Genomic DNA, 21,625 nt, shown 5'->3' on the forward strand with positions numbered 1-21,625 from the left:
TTTTAAGTGTTTAGGCTCTTTGATGTCTAATAACCTTTCCTCATAATGAATCCCTATGAGGATTCACTACACACCAAAGAGTCTAAACACCTCAAAGATTCCTAAAATATAAACTGAGTACCCAGTGGCTTGTGGGTTGGGGGATAGTTGGCACATGGGATGCTGGGATGCCATTAATTCCCCACTCTCACCTGCAAAGCAGTGGGGTCAAAATGAACAAAAGAAAGAAGGTGTGTGATGAAGACACAAAATAATCTGAACACTTCAAAAATACCTAAAAAATAAATTGAGTACCTCAGTGGGGGGGGAGGGGTGTAGCTGACGCATGGCAGTTGACAGTTGGCACTGTCCAGTGATAGTCAAAATGAGCAGTAGAAACAAAGGCGTATAATGAATCCTCATAGGGATTCATTATGAAGAAAAGTTATTAGGCACCAAAGAATCTAAACATTTCAATATTCCTAAAAATTAAAATGAGTACCCCACTGCCTTGTGTGTTTGTGTGTGTGGGGGGGGGGTAGTTGCCACATTGCAGTTGACAGTTGGCACTGCCCAGTGACAGTCAAAATTAACAGAAGAAATGAAGGTGTGCAATGAATCCTCATAGGGATTCATTATGAGGAAAAGTTGTTATACACCAAACAATCTGAACACTTGAAAAAATAATGACTGCCCATTTTGGTCCATAACTCCACTTCTGCAAGGGCTAGAGCTTAGCTTTTTATTTTTAAATGAAAACTGGAGATCCGTGTTAGGGTTAGAATATGGCGACGTCAAATCCCCATTATTTCCTATGGCGGAAATGATCAAAACCAGTAAAAACTAAAAAAAATAATTAAAAATCAACCAAGTGTCCCACTGCCTTGACATTTGGGTGGTAGGTGGCACCCATGAGGTCCTACCTAGCATCCAAATATTGTACCCCTAGGACCTTGTTAAGTGGTCCAAATCAATCCAAATCCAAATCAAATCAAATACAAATAGAATCTGGGGTGATGGGGGTAGATTTGGACACAAAACAAATCAGGGGTGATTTGTTTGGGGTGCAAATCGAATAAAAAAATCAATTTGTGCACATCCCTAATCTTGCTTACCAACCAACCAACCAACCAACCAGGTGTCTCTGGGAAGACCACAAACAAGGCATGGAGGCAATTTTCCTCTCTACTGTTGCTTCCCCGCCCCTTTTGCTCATGGACATGAAATGAGAGCAGGGAGGCATATAGCTAAGTGATAAAGAACCGAACAAAGGGAAAAAATTTAAAGGGTTCACCCTTTCGTGTCTGTGGGCCTCTACAAGGATTGTGAAATACTTTGAAAAGCAGGTATAGATTAAAAGGTTTTACTCTATATACTGCTTTAAAGGTCTACTCAATATACCTGCTTTTACATGGGAGTTGTATTTGAACAATTGTTATATGTATTTTAGAATTTCAGTAGTATGTTACCTTTTAGGGTAATGATTTTTCTTATTGGATGAACATTTGGATGAACATTTCTAATTTTATTTGGGGGTTTTTTTTAGTGTAGATGGGGTTTTGTTCTGGGTACAGCTAAGTGATAGGGCACATGCTTTGCATACAAATGTCAGACTTTGAGATCATCAGCAGGAAGGGTGGAGAGGAATACATGTGTCTGAAATCCTGGGGAGCCATTGCCAGTCAATGTGGGTGATTCTCTTCTAGATGGACCAATGGTATGATTCATTATAAGGCAGCTTGCTATGTTTGCATGAGAATCCACATAGTCATCATGACTAATAGAGCTGTCCTCCATTCATTTAAGGAATTTAAATTAATTAATTAATTAATTAAATTTTATATACGTTAATTAAATAGCACACTCTTTAAAATCATCAAGGGTAATGGTCACCACCACATTCTGTGATGGTGAATTCCATAAATAAATTATACATCATGTGAAGAACTTTTCCTTTATTCTACTCGACTCTCCTGCTGATTGATTCAGAGGCGTAACTAGGGAAAATGGCGCCCGGGGCAAGCACTGAAATGGCGCCCCCCCGTGCCCCCAACATACTACATTATACTTAGGTTTTTCCTCACAAGCGCCCGCCGCCGCCGGCAAGCCAGGCCACTGACTGGCCGCCAGGCACCAGCAAAGCAATGGGGGGGCGCGGGCGGCGCGGAAGGGACCGCTCGTGGGGGAGGGGGTGCCGACGTGCTCCCTTGACTGCTGCAGCGCTGCTGCACTGAGCAGGAAACATTTGTATTAACAAAAAAATTTTTAAAAAAATTGTCATGGCGGCGCCCCCCACGTGACCAGAAAAGATGGCGCCCGGGGCACGTGCCCCCCCTGCCCCCCCTATAGTTACGCCTCTGGATTGATTTCATTGTATGACTCTGGGTTCTAGTATTTTTATTTACTTACTTGTTAGAAATATTGATATACTGCCCAAAACATACATCTCTGGGCAGTGCACAACAAAAAACAATACAAATAAGACAGGGAGGGGAAAAACGTCTCTCTCTCCACTTTCTCCACACCATGCATAAATGCAGATACCTGCACCACTTCTTGTAATTGAAACTAAAAAGCCACAAATGCTTCTGCCTCTCCTCATAGGGAAGGGACTCCAACCCCCTGATCATTTTAGTTGTTTTTTTCAGCATCCTCCAATTGGCAACAGCCCTCTAGGTTCTCAGGCCAAGGTTTCTCCCACTCTGCTACTTGAGATCCTTTCATTAGAGATGGGGTGGACTGAACCTGGGACCTTCTGCATGCGAAGTAGATGGCACATTACTGATCAAGATGTCCCTTTTAAAGATTTGCTTCCTAACCAGACCATCAAGTGGAACGTAATTCTGATGGATGGTGCAATTACTTAGCTCCTGAATATTTATGCAGTATTGCATAAACAATCTTGCAAAGGCTGACCGTGTTATGGCATCAGGCCTATAGAGGTGGTGGAGAACTCCACATCTGTTTGGGACTCTCTTGTTGCTGCCCCAGTGTGAAATGCACCAGAACTTTTAAAGCAAGCTTTCACTAATATGCTCAAGGAGGCCTTCTAGTAATAATAAGCTAACCAGCATTTGCACCTGGCAGCCATATATCGTCAAGCTAATGAGCTAATGAAATGTTTAATAACCCTATGGAGGAAATAAAACTTCCCTACAGTAAATTCCGGCTGTAGCCGTGCACTGCAGCAGCTGATCAGCTTAGTCCTCTTTCCGTACTTAACTGTGCAACCTCACTGTTGATTTCATTCTTTCTTTTTCATTCTTTTGGATTTCTCCTTCTCCTGCTCCTGTTCCTCCTCCTGTTCCTCCTCCTGCTTCTCCTCCTCCTCCTCCTCCTCCTCCTCTTTGAAATGCCCTCCTGGCAAACATTAGGACCCAAGTGCCATTACATTAATTAATTTATAATTGTCCTACTTTAGTTTACTTATGATTTCACCTTCTGTATGTAGGTCTCTCATCTCCCCCCCACCCCCGATGGTGTTTTTTTTTCTCATTAGGAGAATGATCAAATAATTAGTTTCTGCTTTAAAGAACAGGGCCTGCTTGTCCAGTTGAATGGATCCCATGTTGTAAACCATAATGCCAACACCTCGCTTCATGTAGCTTCTGATGCTTCTCAATACCCACGGCCCCTGTCCCAATACACAGGGGGAGTTTCAGAAGCAGTTTGTGGTGTGATATAGGAGAGATGAAAGAAATGAAGCTATTCCAGATGTTGCTGATCTACAACTCCCATCACCTTCGGCTACAATTCATTGTAGCTGGGGGCTGATGGGAGTTACAGTTCAGCCACACTGGGAGTACCACAGGTTGGGGACTCCTGAAGTAGGACATCAATGTGCAAAAACAGCAGGAAAGCTGCAGTATAGCGATGTGGGTGGCTGCTGGTGGCTAAATCTTTTGGCAGCTCCCACCACCACCGCTAGCCTCCGCTCGCCTCCTCCCTGTCGTCGTCAGCAGCAAAGAGTTGGCAGGTGTTAGCCCATGCGCCAGCTGTTTGCTGGCCATGACAAGTGTGGAGGGAGGGAGCAGGGCAAGCAGCTGTGGGGCAGGCAGTACGTGGCCTCCCTGGCCCCACTGGGCAAGTTGTAGTCACTGCACACAGTCACCTAATGGTAAATCAGCCCCTGCAGGAGAGGAAACCTCAACAACCCACTAAAAACACATTGCATAGGAAGCTGCCTTCTGCTGAGCCAGACCATTGATTCACTTAGCTCAATATTGTCTACACCAGGGCTCAACTTTGGCCCTCCTGCAGATGTTGGCCTACAACTCCCATAATCCCTGGCTATTGGCCACTGTGGCTGGGGATTGTGGGGTTGTAGTCCAAAAACAGCTGGGGGGGGGGGCCTAAGTTGAGCAGTCCTGGTCTACACTGACCGGCAGGAGTCCTCCAGGGATTCTAGTGTTGACTTCTCCAGGATCAAATGGCATTTGCTTCCCTTGCCTGGATATCTCTTCTGCCTTGTCCTCAAGGCTCACAGTTCTTAAGTAGGCCCAGGATGATGGGGCGGGGGGGGGGGGGCAGCTGTCCCAACATTTCCCTCAGGCCCTTGATGGCCTCTTCAGGAGCTGAGAGCATCTCAGCTCTCTGGTTAGTAAATTAAGCTCTGCTATGTACAAAGGAATGTTGGAGGTGGTATTGTTCTAAGAAACTCCAGTCCAGAGCTTTGCTGGGTTGTATGTTGCCCAACAGTGGACAACGTCTTAAGCCTGGTAGTCCAGACTCTCTCCAGCCAAGTGTAAGGTGTCAAGGGGTCTTGCAGTATGATGTCCAAATATATTCAACTGAGTGCTGGAGGAGGTCTGAAAAAGTTGAAATCCTATAGTTAAGCAGCCCTCCCCAAAATTCAGACACATTGTTCAGGGCCAGGCATTGCTTATCTTTTTTTTTGGGGGGGGGGGGGTTCAACAGTAAAATGTGGTAGGTGGTGGCAGCAACAATGCCACCTATCTATCTATCTATCTATCTATCTATCTATCTATCTCAGTGCAGTGAGGTTGGCGGCAGCTTCTGGCACCTGCCTTCGTGGCTGCTCCCCCACTACATGCCCACACTGGCCACGCCCCTTGCACTGGCATCAGACACAATACAAGGGGCATGGCCAGCACTGGAGCGGGCGATGTGCACATTTGGTCATTCCCAACTTGCACTTTGTTTGCTGGCTGCGTGTTCTTTCTCTCCCTCACTTTGAGGGATGCATAGGCCACTGGGAGGAGAGCAGTAGTATCTAAAAGTTGTCCCTTTTGCTAAGCAGGGTCTGCCCTGGTTTGCACTTGGATTGGTGGTTACATGTGAGCGCCATATGCTGTAAGATATTCCACAAAAAGGGTGGGACCGTAGCTCAGTGGTAGAGCATCGACTTGCATGCAGAAGATCCTGGGTTCATTCCCTAGCATCTCCCATTAGGACTGGGAAAGAGTCCTGCCAGGAACCTTGCAGAGCCACTGCCAGTTAATGCAGACAATAGTGAGCTAGATGGACAGATGGTCTGACTCAGTATAAGGCAGCTACCTATGTCATTTGGTTCCTATGTTCCACTTCCAATGTGGTGTGAGACGGGGCCTGGGGGTAAGAAATCAGGGTGGGGACCACACAGGAGGTATGGGCTGCACTGCTCCCAACTGCCTCCAACTGCAGTGAATAAGGGGTCCCCCCAACCTTTGCTCCTTCATTTGGCTCTCTTTTCTGGATTTTAGTTTAGTTACAAGCTTTAATTATTACTTGTTGCTCATCCCAAGCTAAAAGCAAGGGCAACGAACGTTAATTGCCATTTTGCTTTCTCATTAGCAGGACCCAAATGGAACCATCTGCCTTTGTGCACAGAAGCAGCTCTTTGAGGCACAGTTACATCAATTAATGAGTTACATATGAGTAACACAATTTCCGTCCCCACACCCTACGGGGATCACAGGTGCAAATACTCCTTGTGCCAGGCAGATATTAGCAAACTGTCTCTTCCCAAAGATTATATGTGCCTGTCCTAAATGGATTCTGAATGACTGATTTTTTTCTAGGAAAATGAACAGCAACCAGAAGTCCTACAGTTTATTTTGCATTTGTTTAATTCATAATGCCATTTAAACTTGAATAAGAAACACTATCCAAGAGAATAACATAAGCATCAGAGTTGAAGAATGCATCCAAAACTCCATTTGTGTCATTTATACTCTTTTGTAGACTGTTGGCCCTAATCCAGCCAAATCCACATGCAGCCACAGACTACTCTGTGTGTTACAGTTAGTGGCTGACTTACAGAACAAAGATGCACCAGTGCACAAAGAAGGCAGCTAACAGAACATCCCATCTAACTGCACCCAGCAGCACAGCAGAGAAGTGGAAACTTTTGGTGCCCTCTCCTTCCCAGGAAGGAAGCCCTTTTTCCCATGCAAAAATATGTTCCTGAGGGCTATGTAACCCTCGGGGACATATTTTTGGGTGGGAAAAGGGGCTTCTTGGGGAAGGGGAAATTGCCACTTCTCCACTGTGCTGGTGCAGTTATTTGGGAAGTTCTGTAGGGCTGCTCTCTTGTTGCACTGGTGCATTCTTGTCACCAGTATGTCATATCATGTATGTCAGCTTCTATCCCTTGTCATGTATCAGCCGCTATCCTTAAAAATATCCCAAGCAGGAACTAGTGCAGCAATTCAAAGCACCTATTGTATTTTTATGGGTTCCCGAAATGGTGAGAAGTTTCAGGTACAGCACTAGTCAGCAGGGCTTTCTGAAGGGAAATTCAGAATTGCGCTATATTATACAAGTGTGACTCGCGCACATAGAATGCACTACTGCTACACACATGGGTGCATTTTCCATGTCTGTGCATATATACATACTTTATTGCTTGGAGTCACATTCCATGACATTTAGAAGCCTACACAGAGTGGGATTTGACCTGGTCACATGGAACCTGAATCATGCCCCATGGAGGCACTCATTGATTCGTTTTAAAACAAATGTACCCCACTGTCCTGGGGCTCACAAGTCTCCCTGAAAAAGAATGCTTTCTGGATTCTTCTGCCAAATTCTGGGTTACGGCCCATTTGACCCACGAGTATACCTCTTAGGTGCTGGCAACCTTGCTTCCAGCCCCTGTAGTGCCTCAGGTATAGAGGGAAGGGGATTCAGGCACCCTGGTCCTTCAGCTTGTACTAGAGAGTTGCCAGAACCTGAGGGGTATACTCGTGGGTCAAATGGGCCGTAATCCCAAATTTGGCTTTAAAAAAGCCAATCTGGCAACCAATAGCCTTGCTTTTTCAATGGGAGCCAAGACTGTTTCTCAGGGTGCATCTGTCAGCCTGGCCCTCAAGGTAAAGTGTGCCGTCGAGTCGGTTGCAACTCCTGGAGACCAGAGAGCCCTGTGGTTGTCTTTGGTAGAATACAGGAGGGGTAAAACCTACTCTGAACTAAACAGCACTGTAGCATTCCCCACACCCCTGGCATGTCTCTCATCCCCACCCCGACCTCCCCACTTTTCTCCTGCTCCTCCGGGAGGCCCAGGATCCTTTCCCATGGATCCTTAAGGGCACTCCTTCTCTCATATCAATATACCCACTCTGTTTAAATAAGGCATCAGCTGAGGCCCAGTTCTCTCCAGCCTCTCCCAGTTTTCCACATCTGCACCATCCATGAAGCTCCTTTGTTTTATTCAGTGAGATAAGTTCCTTGCTGACCCTAGACACCCTGGCCACCACTTTTCTGTTGAAGGAGACATCCAGAACAGTTATCAAAAACCACATTCTCCAACAAATAAAACTATAATTAAAATAAACAAATATAACAATAATTAGAACAAACAAATCAGGAGGGAGAAAGGCACAGCAAAATAAGTCTAAACTTCTCCCCTTAAAAAAAAAAATCCTCCTGAAATAGGAAAATATTCTGTTCCGACCTTGTGCCCAAATAGATTGAGGCTGGCAAACAGGTATGCACTGGCGAAGTTTCCACCTTATGTGGAGGAACACCCCACCTCACTGGAGACATGGGACAAATGGACCGCTTGGGGAAGGGAATTCCATATTCTAGGAGCAATGAACTGAAAAGGCCCTGTCCCACATATATACCTCTCTAGCATTCAATGCAAGGGAGCGCAGAACTGGGCCTCAGCTGATGCCTTAACAGAGTGGGTATATTGATATGAGAGAAGGACTGCCCTTAAGGATCCATGGGAAAGGATCCTGGGCCACAGGGCGAGCCCAAAGGTTTTTGGCACCCTAGGCAAAGTTTGACTTTGTCACCGCACCAGACGAGAAGTGCTGAAACCCAACTTGAGCTGCACAGGTTCCTTGTTTGCTGGGACGGGAGAGAGAGCAAAGCCAAGAAGGGCTGGCTTTGCTTACTCTCTCTTACTCCCCTCACTCCCACTTCAGGGAGGAAAGCAAATGGGCATTCCCAGAAAGTCAGACACATCACTGGTTGCTTGGAGAGGAAAAGGGAGGCATGTAGCACACACACACACACCCCCGAATTGGTGCCCAAGACGACTGCCTTGGTCTTCCTAGTGAATGGGCCAGATCTGTTGGGCCACCATTCTCAGACTGCGGGGTGGAGCAACTGAGAGCATCTACGTGTCTTCTGGCAGTCCTGGCTAAACACATCCCCCCCCCTCTTTTTTTGTACTTGAATTTGAACTGTTAACAAAAACTCTTATCTTCCAGGGATAACTATATCTTGTGTTCTTTCTTTGAGGTTCCAGGAAGTTCGGCAAAACCCGTTATTAAAGAACTCATTTATTACAGTGGAGATAGCAAAGAGATTGTATCTTTTGGAGAATTTATTTAAGTCTCCTTCTTTAGCTTTTCCTTTTTCATTCCAGTTAAATTTGTATTATCAAAGGGATCCAGGCATACGGAGAATGTCTGGTTCTTTTTTTGTCTTATGCTTCCTTGTGGAAAGGTACTTATAACTGACAAAGTGCAGTGCGGGACTCTAATTTATGTTCATGCTTTGAATATCATTGAGATTTTGCCAATGCAGCCCCTCTGTGCTTTAGCATTTAATTAAAATAAATGTTAAAATATAAATCCAGTTCTTAGGAGAGAAAAAAGAAAAAATGCAGTTTGTCCTTTTAAAACATTCTTTCTTTATCCTTCCCTTTTCTTGTTGTTGACAGGTTATTCATGATATAAAATATGACAAAAATTGTAAACATTTAGTCATAGCATATCTACATTATAAACCTGTATCAGTCTTATAGCAATGTAACTGTTGTGCCCAGAGGCACTCTTACCCCTGGACTTTGGGGTTGAAGTCCAGGGCCTCCACAGCCCCTGGGACCCCCCAAATCCTCTTTAGTCTGTCCCAGATGGTCTGGTCGCCCAGTGGAGCATGGTGATGCTTAATTTGCTGGGGAGTGGGGGCCTCCAAAGACCTTTAGGTCCAGGCTCCAAAATTACCTAGGTGCACCTCTGGTTCTGCCTTCCCCCAGAAAATCCTGAGAAATTGTAGTTTTGCAAGGGTACAGAAAATTCTCTACTTTAGATCCTTAGCCTTTCCTCTGTTAATCAGGCAAGGGCAGAAGTCCTAGGTATTGATACCAAAGCTGCCCAATCCAGATACCTCCTACTGACCACTAATTAAAGGACTAATGTTGCAGACTCCTGTTTCTTTCTGTATCTGAGCTGGGGTCTGAGGCCTAAGTACATGCAGTCCCAGGTAGCTTACTGGGCTAAGGGAGGGTGCCAGTGTCCACACAGGGGTGGCGCTTCCATGAGGCAGTTGCCTCAGGCAGAAGATTATTGGGGTGCCAGCAAGATAAAAAAAGGGGGAGGAAGTTCAAAATAAAGGTGGCATCATTTGATGCCCTGCCTCAAAAACACAGAGGTCTTGGGCCACCAGTGGCGCTCTTACCCGTGGACTTCAGGGCCAAGGTCCAGGGCTTCCACACCCCCTGGGGGCCCCCAAATCCTCTTTAGTGTGTCCTGGGTGGTGTTGTCACAATTGGCCTGCACTGTACCGGGCAGCCGAGTGTGATTGTGACCTGTGCCAGGTGCTTTAAGATAGAAAGGGGAGTGGCGAAAGAAATATGTGGGATGGGAACAGTGTTCCCTGTAACAGAGATTCCCAGATGTTGTTGACTACAACTCCCAGAATCCCTAGCTGCAGTGTTTTTTTTCTTGGGTATTCTAGGAGTTGTAGTCAACAACATCTGGGAATCCCTGTTAGAGGGAACACTGGATGGGAATATCTTGTGTGTTGAAACGTTTCTGCTAATGCATATTTGCATACACACACACACACACACACACACACACAGGGATGATGCTTAACTTGCAGGGAGGTGAGGCCTCCAGTAACGGGGTGGGGCTCGAAAGACTTTTAGGTCCAGGCTCCAAAATTACCTAGGTACATCTCTGTGAGCCACCACCGTGTCTACAAATTCATAATCATGGCTTTCATGATTACGAAACACAATTTTGGATCATGCTTGAAAGCTAGTATAATATGTGTGTGCATGCAAGTGAGTGAGTGATCACCTCCTACTTCCTATCCCATCATGATGTCCCTAGCCACAGTGATCAAAGTCCATTGCAGTCCAACGATATCTGGGGACTCAAAGTTGGGAAACTCCTCCTTTGAGATTTGTTGAAGTCAGACCCTAAACATTTTCAGAAGTAGTGTACAACCACTGGTTTGAGATAGGTTTTGGAGGAGGGAGGTCATAATCAAGAGAGACATCCATGGTTTGGGGAATTTAATATATATGATGTACAAATCCCAGCCATAGACATGATCTGTCTAGACTTAAACACTTTTGCGCCTCACTGAGTGCCGATGAGAAAGGCTTGCTCACTTGTTCATTCATTCATTGAAACAAGTGCTTAACATTGTGGGATTGTGCCCAATATTTACTCAGAAGTGAGCCTGATTGATGTCAGTGGAAATTACTTCCATGTAAGTATGCTTAGGATTGCAGTACTAATCTGAACTTTATTCTAGAATCCTGTTTGGAGCGAATGCTGTTTGTATTTGGATTTCAGTATTCAGGCCTATGTGACATTTTTACCTTGGCAGAGATTGTAAATGCAAGTTAATAAATGAATATTTCCTTTTCAGATTCAGGCGTGCTCCCCTTATAACTTCTTCCTTTCTCTGTGTATGATCCAGATACTCATATTGTCCCAATCTGCCTTTTCTTGCTTCAGCACCCAACCTTCCCAAGGCTCAGGTTAAGACAGCATCACTTGGACTGGCCGGAAAAGCAAGATCTCCGCTACTTCCCGTCTCGGTGCCGACAGCCCCAGAAGCGTCAGAAGAGGGTCACAAACAAACAGAGGATCCTGCAAATGTAAGAGCAAGTCAGGAAAACCTGGCTGGAGGATTTGCACCCCCAGCCTCACCCAAACCAGTTATGTGCAGGGGCAGCTCTAGAACAGCTAGTACGGGGTAGCAAAGGGTTGGCACAGAATGTTATTGCAGGAATGAGGATTTGGCTACACATTAAATTCTTTTAGATGTAAGGTAATTAATGATGCTAGTTCATTTCCTTTGTTAATGAAGCTTGCTTGCCATTTTCAAACTTATTCAGAAAATGGGCCAGATTCCTCTTGGAAAATACTGCAGCTATTCTGAGGATCACCAGAAAGTGGGCTAAGGGAGTCTAGCCGGCTTCCTGCTGATTGTCAGATCCACTGGGATTGTGGGTGAGCCTGGTGGCTCCAAGGCAGCTATCCCGCCTAATTCCCCCTGCCCTTAAATGAGGTTAACAGAGCGAGTGCTCCATTAACCTTGCTTTTTTGCTCGTGTGCTGCCGTGGTGCACAGCAGCACATGAGTAGACCCCTGAACGGGAGGCTACAAGCAGGGATGCACTTCCGTGGGGCATCAGGCGATGTTCCCCACAGCCCCCACCAGCTCTGTGATGGAGCCAGTAGTCGTGTGAGCGGCTGATCTGGCCGCCCAGGACTCCATGAGCTAAGCCCACTCTCCCCGAAAACCCACCTCAAAGTGTTTCACACTAATCGTGTGAAGTGCCTCACTGTCTTTTTGGATTAGGCTAAAACTTTCAGTCTACTTTCCAGGCTAGTTACAGGCTAGATACAGCCCAGGCACAAGTTTGCCACAACAGTAAGAACTAGGCCCAAATACCAGATGTATCATTTTATGTCTCATGCTTCCCACACAGATGGCAATGATTGGATTTCAAGCCTATCTTTGCACTTTATTTATTTATTTATTTAGTTAGTTAGTTAGTTAGTTATTAGATTTTTATACTGCCCTTCCGAAATGGCTCAGGGTGGTTTACAATTAAAACAGAAGCCATTAAAACCAAAAACAATTAAAACAAATATAAATATAACAATTAAAACATCTTAAAAAACAATTAAACTATCAGAACAATTAAAACCCTGAAAACCAGGTTAGCATTAAAACAATTACAACTGATTAAAAACCCTGAAAGGCCAGGCCAAACAGATGGGTTTTAAGGGCTCTCTTGAAGGTCAGTAAGGAGTTAAGATTACGAATTTCTGCTGGGAGTGCATTCCACAGCCTGGGAGCAGCTACGGAGAAGGCCCGCCTCTGAGTCGCCACCAAACGAACCGGTGGTAATTGGAGATGGACTTCCTCAGATGACCTTAACGTGAAGTGGGGGTCATGTAGAAAGCTGCGCTCTCTAAGATATCTCGGACCCAAGCCATTCAGGGCTTTAAAGGTAATAACCAGCACTTTGTATTTTGCCTGGAAACATATTGGCACAGCCAGTTGAACTGATTCAAATCAGGAAAAATATGGTCTCTCCAGGTTGGTCTCTCCCCAGAGACCAATCTGGCTGCCGCATTCTGAACTAACTGAAGTTTCCGGACTACATACAAAGGCAGCCCTACGTAGAGCGCATTGCAATAGTCAAGCCGGGAGGTTACCAGCTGATGCACCACTGTTTTGAGGTCATCCTCTTCAAGGCATGGGCGCAGCTGTCGAATGACTCCTGGACATGGCCTCCACCTGAGATACCAGGGTGAGGCCTGGGTCCAGGAGTACTCCCAAGCTGTGCACCTGCTCCTTCTGGGGGAGTGTAACCCCATCCAGCACAGGAAGATCTAACTCACCCCTCAGATTCTGAGCCCTCACAATGAGCACCTCCGTCTTGCTTGGATTCAGCTTCAAATTGTTCTCCCTCATCCAGCCCATTACTGCCTGTAGGCAGGCATTTAGGGAATGAGTGCTATTTTCTGAAGATAAAAAGGAGAAGTAGATTTGGGTGTCATCAGCATACTGATAACATCCAGCACCAAACCTCCGGATGACCTCACCCAGCGGTTTCATGTAGATGTTAAAAAGCATTGGTGACAGAATGGAGCCCTGAGGGACTCCACATTACAGCTCATGTTTTGAGGAGCAACTGTCACCAAGCTCCACCATCTGGAATCTACCTGAGAGATAGGAACGGAACCACTGCTAGGCAGCGCCCCCTATCCCCAACTTCCCCAGGCTATCCAGAAAGATACCACTTGACACTCCCCTTGGCTTCTTGGTCCTGTGTGGAGTTTTCCACACAATCTGGGTCGTCACCCACATAGGAACGGCCCTGCTGGATGAGGCCCAAGGCCTGTCCTGCAGTGTTCCCTCTAAGGTGTGTGCACATGCGCACACACAGAAGGGTTTTTTGATGTCCACTCAGTTAATTTTAGATCCTGCTCAGATCGAATCATGAAGGTCCCCTTCTAAATGCACATGCGCGCGCATTGCCTTGATACTGCCACTCAGAACAAAACTCATTCCACACACAGATGAGAACACGGATCAGCGCTAAAATTGCTACTCAGAGTGCTGCCACATGGAAATAGTCTCCATGAAGGAGGATTAAGATTGATCATAAGACCAGCCCTGCTGGATGAAGCCCAAGGCCTATCCAGTCCAGCATCCTGTTTCCCACAGTGGCCCACCAGATGTCTCTAGGAAGCCCACTAGCAGGAGATGAAGGCATGCCCCCAAATCCTGATGTTACTTCCCTGCAACTGGGATTCAGAGGCATCCTGCCTCTGAGCCTGGATGTAGCCTAAAGCCATTGATAGTCCTGTCCTTCATCCCCAGTTCTTAGTCTCCTTATTCTCGGAATAAGAGAATATTCCTTATTCTCCTTATTCTCTTTCCAGTGCAGCCTTGTTTTGTCTTTTGTCATTTTATTTTCCTTTCTGGCTCCATCAGGCTGACAGAGCCTTCGCTGAACAAGTGGAGTGCAAGCCCCATGATTTAGAGGCCCGCTACCACAAGAAGCAGCAGGGACTGAAACAAATGGTAATTGAAATTAGCAGGAACCACAATAGGCAGCCCACCAGTGGGCAAAATCCATTATTGCACAATGCTATCCCAGGGCAGCCTGTGGATTATTGCAGCTCTTCTTTGCCTCTGAACAGTTTCCAAGTCTTGGCGGCCTTGCTGTGCAGAGCAGATAAGGCAGCCCAGCAGCATCTGGGAACTGGGAAGGGAGCGTGGAAATGAAAACAGCCTCTTTGGTTGGAATGAGTGGCATAAAGAGCTGTAGAGTACGGAATATTTCAACATTCAATATCTTATTTTATAATGGCTGGACAAATTATTTCCCAATGGGCCATTTTTCATCCTCAGCCGGAGTGGGAACACTTAGAGGAGATCATGGAAGGGGTCAAAGTTCAGGCTCTCAGGAGCACTCAACTTCTACAGGCAGTCTGAAAATGTGGAATCATTAACACTTCAGATTCTCCCCAACTCCAGCCCCTTTCAAGTAATAGGAACATAGGAAGCTGTCATATACTGAGTCAGACCATTGGTCTATCTAGTAGGGGTGTGCACGGAACCGCGGAGCTGCGGTCCGGCACTGGGGTGGGGGGTTCCATTAAGGGCGGGGGGTGGGCTTTACTTACCCCTCCCGCGCTTTCCACACACTGCCGCCGTAATTATTGAAAAAATTGCTCCTCCGATGGCTGTTCCGATTTTAAAAAATGGCTGCCCCCTTGAAGCCCTGGCCCCCTGCTGCTGCCTTGAAGCCCCCTCCCACCCCCTTAAATCTCGCCCCGGGCCCTTAAATCATGCCCGATAACATTAAGACGCGGGCGGGCGGGCGGCGGGGAGATGTCCTCCCGCCCCCTTCCCTGCTAGGCTGCAAAAGACTTTAGGAAGGCTTCCTAAAGTCTTTTGCAGCCTAGCAGGGAAGGGGGCGGGAGGACATCTCCCCGCCGCCCGCCCGCCCGCGTCTTAATGTTATCGGGCATGATTTAAGGGCCCGGGGCGAGATTTAAGGGGGTGGGAGGGGGCTTCAAGGCAGCAGCAGGGGGCCAGGGCTTCAAGGGGGCAGCCATTTTTTAAAATCGGAACAGCCATCGGAGGAGCAATTTTTTCAATAATTACGGCGGCAGTGTGTGGAAAGCGCGGGAGGGGTAAGTAAAGCCCCCCCCCAGCCCTTAATGGAAGCCCCCAAACTCCCCACCCGAACCAAAACCACCCCGTGACCGGACCGGTCTGGAGGCCTTTAGAATGGCCTCCGAACCGGTCTGTGCACATTCCTACTATCTAGCTCAGTATTGTCTTCACAGACTGGCAGTGGCTTCTCCCAGGGTTGCAGGCAGGAATCTCTCTCAGCCCTATCTTGAAGATGCTGCCAGGGAGGGAAATTGGAATCTAGATGCTCTTCCCAGAGCGATGGCTCCATCCCCTGAGGGGAATATCTTACAGTGCTCACACATCAAGTCTCGCATTCATATGCAACCAGGGCAGACCCTACTTAGCAAAGGGGACAAGTCATGCTTGTTACCACAAGATCAGCTCTCCTTTCCAAAAGTGGGGGATAAGGACCTTAAGAAATACTTATGTCTGCCCGCTCCTGGTTTACATAATCAGAATGAAGTAGTAATCCTAGGAACATAGGACGTTGCCATATACAGAGTCAGACCATTGGTCTATCAAGCTCATTATTGTCTACACAGACTGGCAGCGGCTTCTCCAAGGTTGCAGGCAGGAATCTCTCTCAGCCCTCTCTTGGAGATGCTGCCAGGGAGGGAACGTGGAACCTTCTGCTCTTCCCAGAGCAGCTCTCCCCTGTGTTAAAGGGGCTGTAGAAGCCCTCAGTTTTACAGGGATTGTGCCTAGGATTCGGCTGCTGAATTGCATTTCGGCACATCCCAATGCTCTATGGGCAAATCATAATATTCCTGTGAATATTCGAATCGATTTGTCGAACTGGCTGGCAGTGGCTGGCTGATTCAATGAATTGATTCAAATGTTTGCTATTTGATTCGAGGTTGAATAAAATAGCCAGAAACTATTTGTGCACACCTGTACTTTTGAGTGTTTTTCAAAGATGGTTGTCATTGGTGCACTGTTTCCAAACATAACTAAGAGGGGTTTGTCAAGCCTTCGTTTGAATATCAAAAACGTAACAGAGGCATTCTCAACCCATGCCCCGCCCTTTTAAATTTCCCTCCACAGAAGATTTACCCAGTGCCCTTGCTGAAGCAGATTCATGAAAGAGTATATGACTAGCCTTTGTGGGCAGGCCTCTTATTTCTGAGCTTGGCAGATGGAGCAGATTTTGTGCAGCTCAAGCCAATGCAGTATTGGTAGCAGATATATCTAGAAAGAGGGAGAGGGAGTGAGGGCAGGCACAGAAGGGGCAAAGTAGATTTTTGGATGGGTGAACTTTGCCCTGCATGTTAGATTACTGAAACAAAAATACTGTTACATTTCACATTAATGCTCCCATCCTAAATGTAGAGAGAAGAGAGCTCTTGGTGGATTGCTCTTCATATATGTTACCTAGGCACTGGTTATATCCAGACTGGATAACTGCATTGCACTCTCCATGGGACTGCCTTTGAAGACGGTTTGGAATCTTCAGCTGAAGATGTTTTCGAAGCTTCAGCTGCTTCAGAATGCCGCCACGAGGATGCTTAAGAACATAAGGACAGCCCTGCTGGATCAGGCCCAAGAAGGCCCATCTAGTCCATCATCCTGTTTCACACAGTGGCCCACCAGATGCCGCTAGAAGCCTACAGGCAGGAGTTGAGGGCATGCCCTCTCTCCTGCTGTTACTCCCCTGCTACTGGTACTCAGAGGCATCCTGCCTTTGAGGCATCCTGCTTATAGCCCTCCGACTAGTACCCGTTGATAGACCTTAATGCTTGTGGGCATTAGTCACTACATAAGTATTACACCGATCCTGTGGCACCTGCACTGGTCACCAGTTTGATTCTGAGACAGATTCAAAGTGCTGGCTTTGACCTTTGGTCAGCTTGGGACTGCTTTATCTGTCAGACTGGATCCTCAGATGGTCCACTATTGACTTATCCATTTCATGGGGACCAGGGACAGGGCCTTCTCAGTAGGAGTCCTCTCTCATCTTTGGAATAGTTCATCAGTCTCTCTTCTCAATTAGTTTTTTTTTTTTTTAAGAATATACAAACCCTCCTTTTAAAAAATCATTTTAAAGGTGGTCTTAATTGGGCTTCCAATTTTCTTTTAGTTTTAGTCCGTGTCTGCTATTTTAGCTTGTTTCATTTTTTTAATCTTGTTTGTTTTCTTATATTTGATTTATATCTATTTATTGTTTTATTATGGTTTTATTGTGTTTTATTGTCAGCATCTCCAAGCAGCAGTGTGGTTGAGGAATAGGGTAGAAATATTTTAAATAAATAAATGATATTTGTTTATCTAGAGAGATTGATGATGAGAAATAAAACTACTCTGAACATGTAAAAATAGGCTTTCCTTCAAGTTACCATAGGGATCTAGCAATGGAGAGCAACAGGAAGGCAAGCTTTTTTGCTTGAGTTTGATAGCCTCACACACCTCCCCAGTACCACCTCATAAGCTCAGCCTATGCCTCAGAAGTCCCAGTGAGTTCTGTTTGGCTTACTCCCAAGCAAGTGTGGATAGGATTATGACATTAAGATCAAGCACAGATGAAACTGTTAGTTGTTTCACCTCTGCAGAATGTACTGAGTGGGAAGACTTATGTAGGGATAGATGCTCCTTGTTCTATATTTTTATTTTGTTATTGGGAGGGAAATGTCAATCCTTTTGGATAGAATAGCCCCCTTCAGACATTATAATATGTAAGCGTGAGCGACACTCGGGAGGAGGAAATCAGGGAGGAAATCCTGCCCCCATGTCATTCAGCCCTGCACCCAACAACCATTCTTAAGGTGCTGTTTGTCTGAATAGGGCAGTGCTATAAGCATGGTAACTAGCAATCCCAAGGTTGCAGCTTAGGGATCACCAGCCATCACACTTACAGCACTGCCCTTTTCAGACAAAGAGCACTCACCCTTACAATTTATAATGTCTGAAGAGGGCTAATGTGGCACCAGCTCAACTAAACAAGACAAACGATTGGATTGCTTTCTCCACAGGTATATGAACAGGATGATCTGAGTGAACAAATGGCTAGTCTGGAGGGGCTAATGAAGCAGCTTAATGCCATCACAGGCTCCGCCTTCTGAAAGCTGCAGATGAGTGGAAGAATGGAGTTACCCGGGAACATTACAGCATACCAGTGTTTCGCACATACCACCACCCAACATCTGCATCTGCCATAAAGCCAACTAGCGCATCATTGAACCCCACTCTAAGTCGGCCTCCTGCAGTCTCACCACAACATCCCTATTGATCGTGCAACAGCCTGAGCAGAGATGAAAGAGCAACACTCAAAAGGAAAAAACAAGATGGCCACCTTTGGACGTACCTTTAACTGCAGGTCTAACAGATCCACAATTTGCCTCTGGGTCACCTAGTCCACTCCCAGATGATTAGGATCTGCAGTCTGGGAGTCTGCCAAAAGGTGGGAATTGGCTGCACAAGCTTCCTCCATCCCTAGAAGGAAAGCTGCAGCAGCCAATCGAATGTAAGCAGTGGGAGGAGCTTCCTCCCTTAACTAGGGTTTGGGGAAGTTGCCCAATCCGCATGAAACATTGGAGCCTCTGGAGCCTCGGTTTGGTAAGTGTACCTTACTACAAACCGAGGGCTCATTCTGAGGTTTGGGGGTGAAATTGGAACCGCAGTTGGGCCCCACGGCTGCAGTTCGGACAATTCGGACATCACAGGGGACCAACCCAAGGTGAGTTAGCCTCAGGTTTCCTGTGATGTCCGAAGGCAGCCAATGTCTGCTTTCAACAGAATAGTGGTCAGGGGCTCTTGGTGGCTGATTTTGTTCTGCTGACATTTGTAGCATACAAGAGGGCAGGGAGAATTGTATGTAAAGGTCTGCGCTGCACATTATCTTATGGTTGGCAACCTGACCCACATTGACATTTTTCCACATGAGAGCTATAACTGGAGAGCTATGAGAGCTATGCTGGATTTGGGAGAGGGGCATTCCTCCTCAGGCAGAATTCCTGTGGCCTTTTGAAAGAAGCGAAACTTCTTTTGAAGAAACTAGTCAAATTTCTCCAGCGGGGTGGTTCTATATAACTCTAGATTATCAATAGTGATGTTGCCAAAAAGGTCTACTCAAGATATCAACCTCCCCCCACCACCAGCAAATTCCTTTAAAAGCTGAACCCCAGGTCCACTGACGTTTGATTCTGGCATGAAATAGATTCATCCTGGTGCCGCACCACCAATCGCCCCCTTTCCCAAAAGTTACCCTTGCAAAGAAATAAAGGCCTGGCAGCGGGAGGAGCCTGTGGCAGCAGTAAAGGTCTCATCTTTAAGGCCTGGACGGACCCCTGTGCAAAATATCTGTTAATGGAGTGGCCAGCCCTAAAATTATAGCCCATGCTGCTTCTACTAGTCCTTCCATAAAAAGTTCTCCAATGTAAAACTCAGATAGAATATCAGGGCTTTTCCAAGGAGAAACTGACATTTGAACAGAATGCCAGGGTCCCTCCCAAGGATAAAGTTTGGCAAATAGTCTCAGATGGTTTCTCCACATCCCTAGTTTTGGGGAAGAGGGAAGACCAGAAGAGAGAGCTGATGGGGAGTTTCCCCAGGTGCACCAACATTACAAATGCTGCAGACATTGGGGTGGGGGCAGGATCCTATAATTTCTCTTAGAAAACCGGTGGCGGGGGGGGGGGGGGATGGACCAGAGCTAATTACAAGATGAGCTGAAGCAGAGCTCACTTATCACTGGTTATCACTGGATTTTGCCTCAAGCAAAATTCAAAACTCACCTGGAGTTTCCTCTTCAGACAGAATATCTAAAGAACTTCAAGAAAGGCCTAAAGAGTTTCGACAAACCGAGCAAAATTTCCAGTATAAACCTAGTCCATGTGGTTAACTGCTCTGAGGAAGTGGCATCTTTATAATTTTTCCTGGTTTTAACCATGCTGATTTTAACTCTGAAGTGGTTAAAATTGGCCTATAAAGGTACCACTTTACACAGTGGTTGAACCATATGAAGAAGCACCCAAGTGACTCAGGTTGCCAGCCACAGCTACACCACAAGATAATATGCAAAGTGGCCTTAAGGACATTTTCCCTCGCTTGCTACAAGGGTATGTAGGTTTTGGGGGCAGATCATATAATGTGCATTTTGACACAGACTATTGTAAAGTCAATATGCAATACATAACTCCTTCCTGCCCTGCATCATTTCAATGCAAAAGCATTGCCACATAGCACCAAAGGATCGGAAGTATTCTCAACAGCACAGAATGGAAGGCCAAGAATAATGATCATGTTTATTGTCATTTCAAGCACTCACTCTGCACAAGTGGTAGAGCCTTTTATGGAGAGTGTTCTACTTTTAGCAAGTGTTTACAAATGTCCCTGTAGTTAAGTGTCTGGCTAAACAGAGGATGTAAGCAAGCAGAGTTAATATGCAGCAAACATCTGAATATGCAGTCATGGAAGCACTTCTAAAGATGCGTAGTTTTCTGGCCCACTGGGCCACCTTTGGCAGCAAGATAGTCAAGAAGAACGTCCTCTCCTGCCCTTTCCCTGCTTTCATCCTGATGCCCCACTAGACTGCTAGGTTTCATAAATCCTATGACACAACTACTGAGGAGGAGGAAGACTTCTTCATTTATGGATAATACTGAGGTTTCAGCATGGGCAAGCAAGCTGTAATTCTCTAGAGGAATGGCTTTTTGTGATGATCAGGGCAGCCAGGAGTTTTCCTAGAAGATCTGGGACCCAGGTCCACAGCCTTGCTTTTGATAATTGAACTCAAGCATACCCCTGCCAAGAATAAATACATAAGTTTTTTAAAGTCTTTAATGTTATAAAACAGCACCTATAAAGATGGAATCGGGGATTGAAGTGAGGCGAGGTTCTCCCAGGCTCTTTGCAGGTGTCTCCTCTGCTGCACTTCCTTGCTGGAAGAGGTGATCAACAAAAAATATTTATATACCACTTTCCAACAAAAGTTTTCAAAATGGTATATATAGAAATAATAAATAAGATAGATCCCTGTCCCCAAAGGGCTCACAGTCTAAAAAGAAAAGAAAAAGAAATAAGGTAGACACCAGCAACCGTCACTGGAGGTACTGGGCTGGGTGGGTGGATAGGGCCAGTTATTCTCCCCCTGCTCAATAAAGAGAATCACCACATTAAAAAGGTGCCTCTTTGCCCAGTTAGCAGGGGTAAGGAGGAGGGAGGTGGCTGGTGAGATTTGGGGCTCTGAGCAATTCACTGGGGTCCTGTGCCTTGTGGGTCACCCCCTCATGATGCCCTTGAAGGCCGCACAAGTTGTAGGTGCAGGCAATGAGATGAATGGAAGAACCTGCGGC

General features: G+C 46.2%; 1 protein-coding gene across 1 annotated transcript in view; it reads left to right on the forward strand.

The window, feature by feature from the left end:
* DCC (DCC netrin 1 receptor) overlaps positions 1–19,916 on the forward strand; it is a 1,362,689-nt gene extending 1,342,773 nt beyond the window's left edge. Inside the window, exons 27-28 of the mRNA XM_053300600.1 lie at positions 11,127–11,269; positions 18,305–19,916. Coding sequence (XP_053156575.1) covers positions 11,127–11,269; positions 18,305–18,394 — 233 coding nt within the window. The 3' untranslated portion in view covers positions 18,395–19,916. The remainder of the gene's footprint in view (positions 1–11,126; positions 11,270–18,304) is intronic.
* The last annotated feature ends 1,709 nt before the right edge of the window (positions 19,917–21,625 follow it).

Source organism: Hemicordylus capensis, chromosome 2 (assembly GCF_027244095.1).
Source record: "Hemicordylus capensis ecotype Gifberg chromosome 2, rHemCap1.1.pri, whole genome shotgun sequence".
NCBI classification, from domain to species: Eukaryota; Metazoa; Chordata; class Lepidosauria; order Squamata; family Cordylidae; genus Hemicordylus; species Hemicordylus capensis.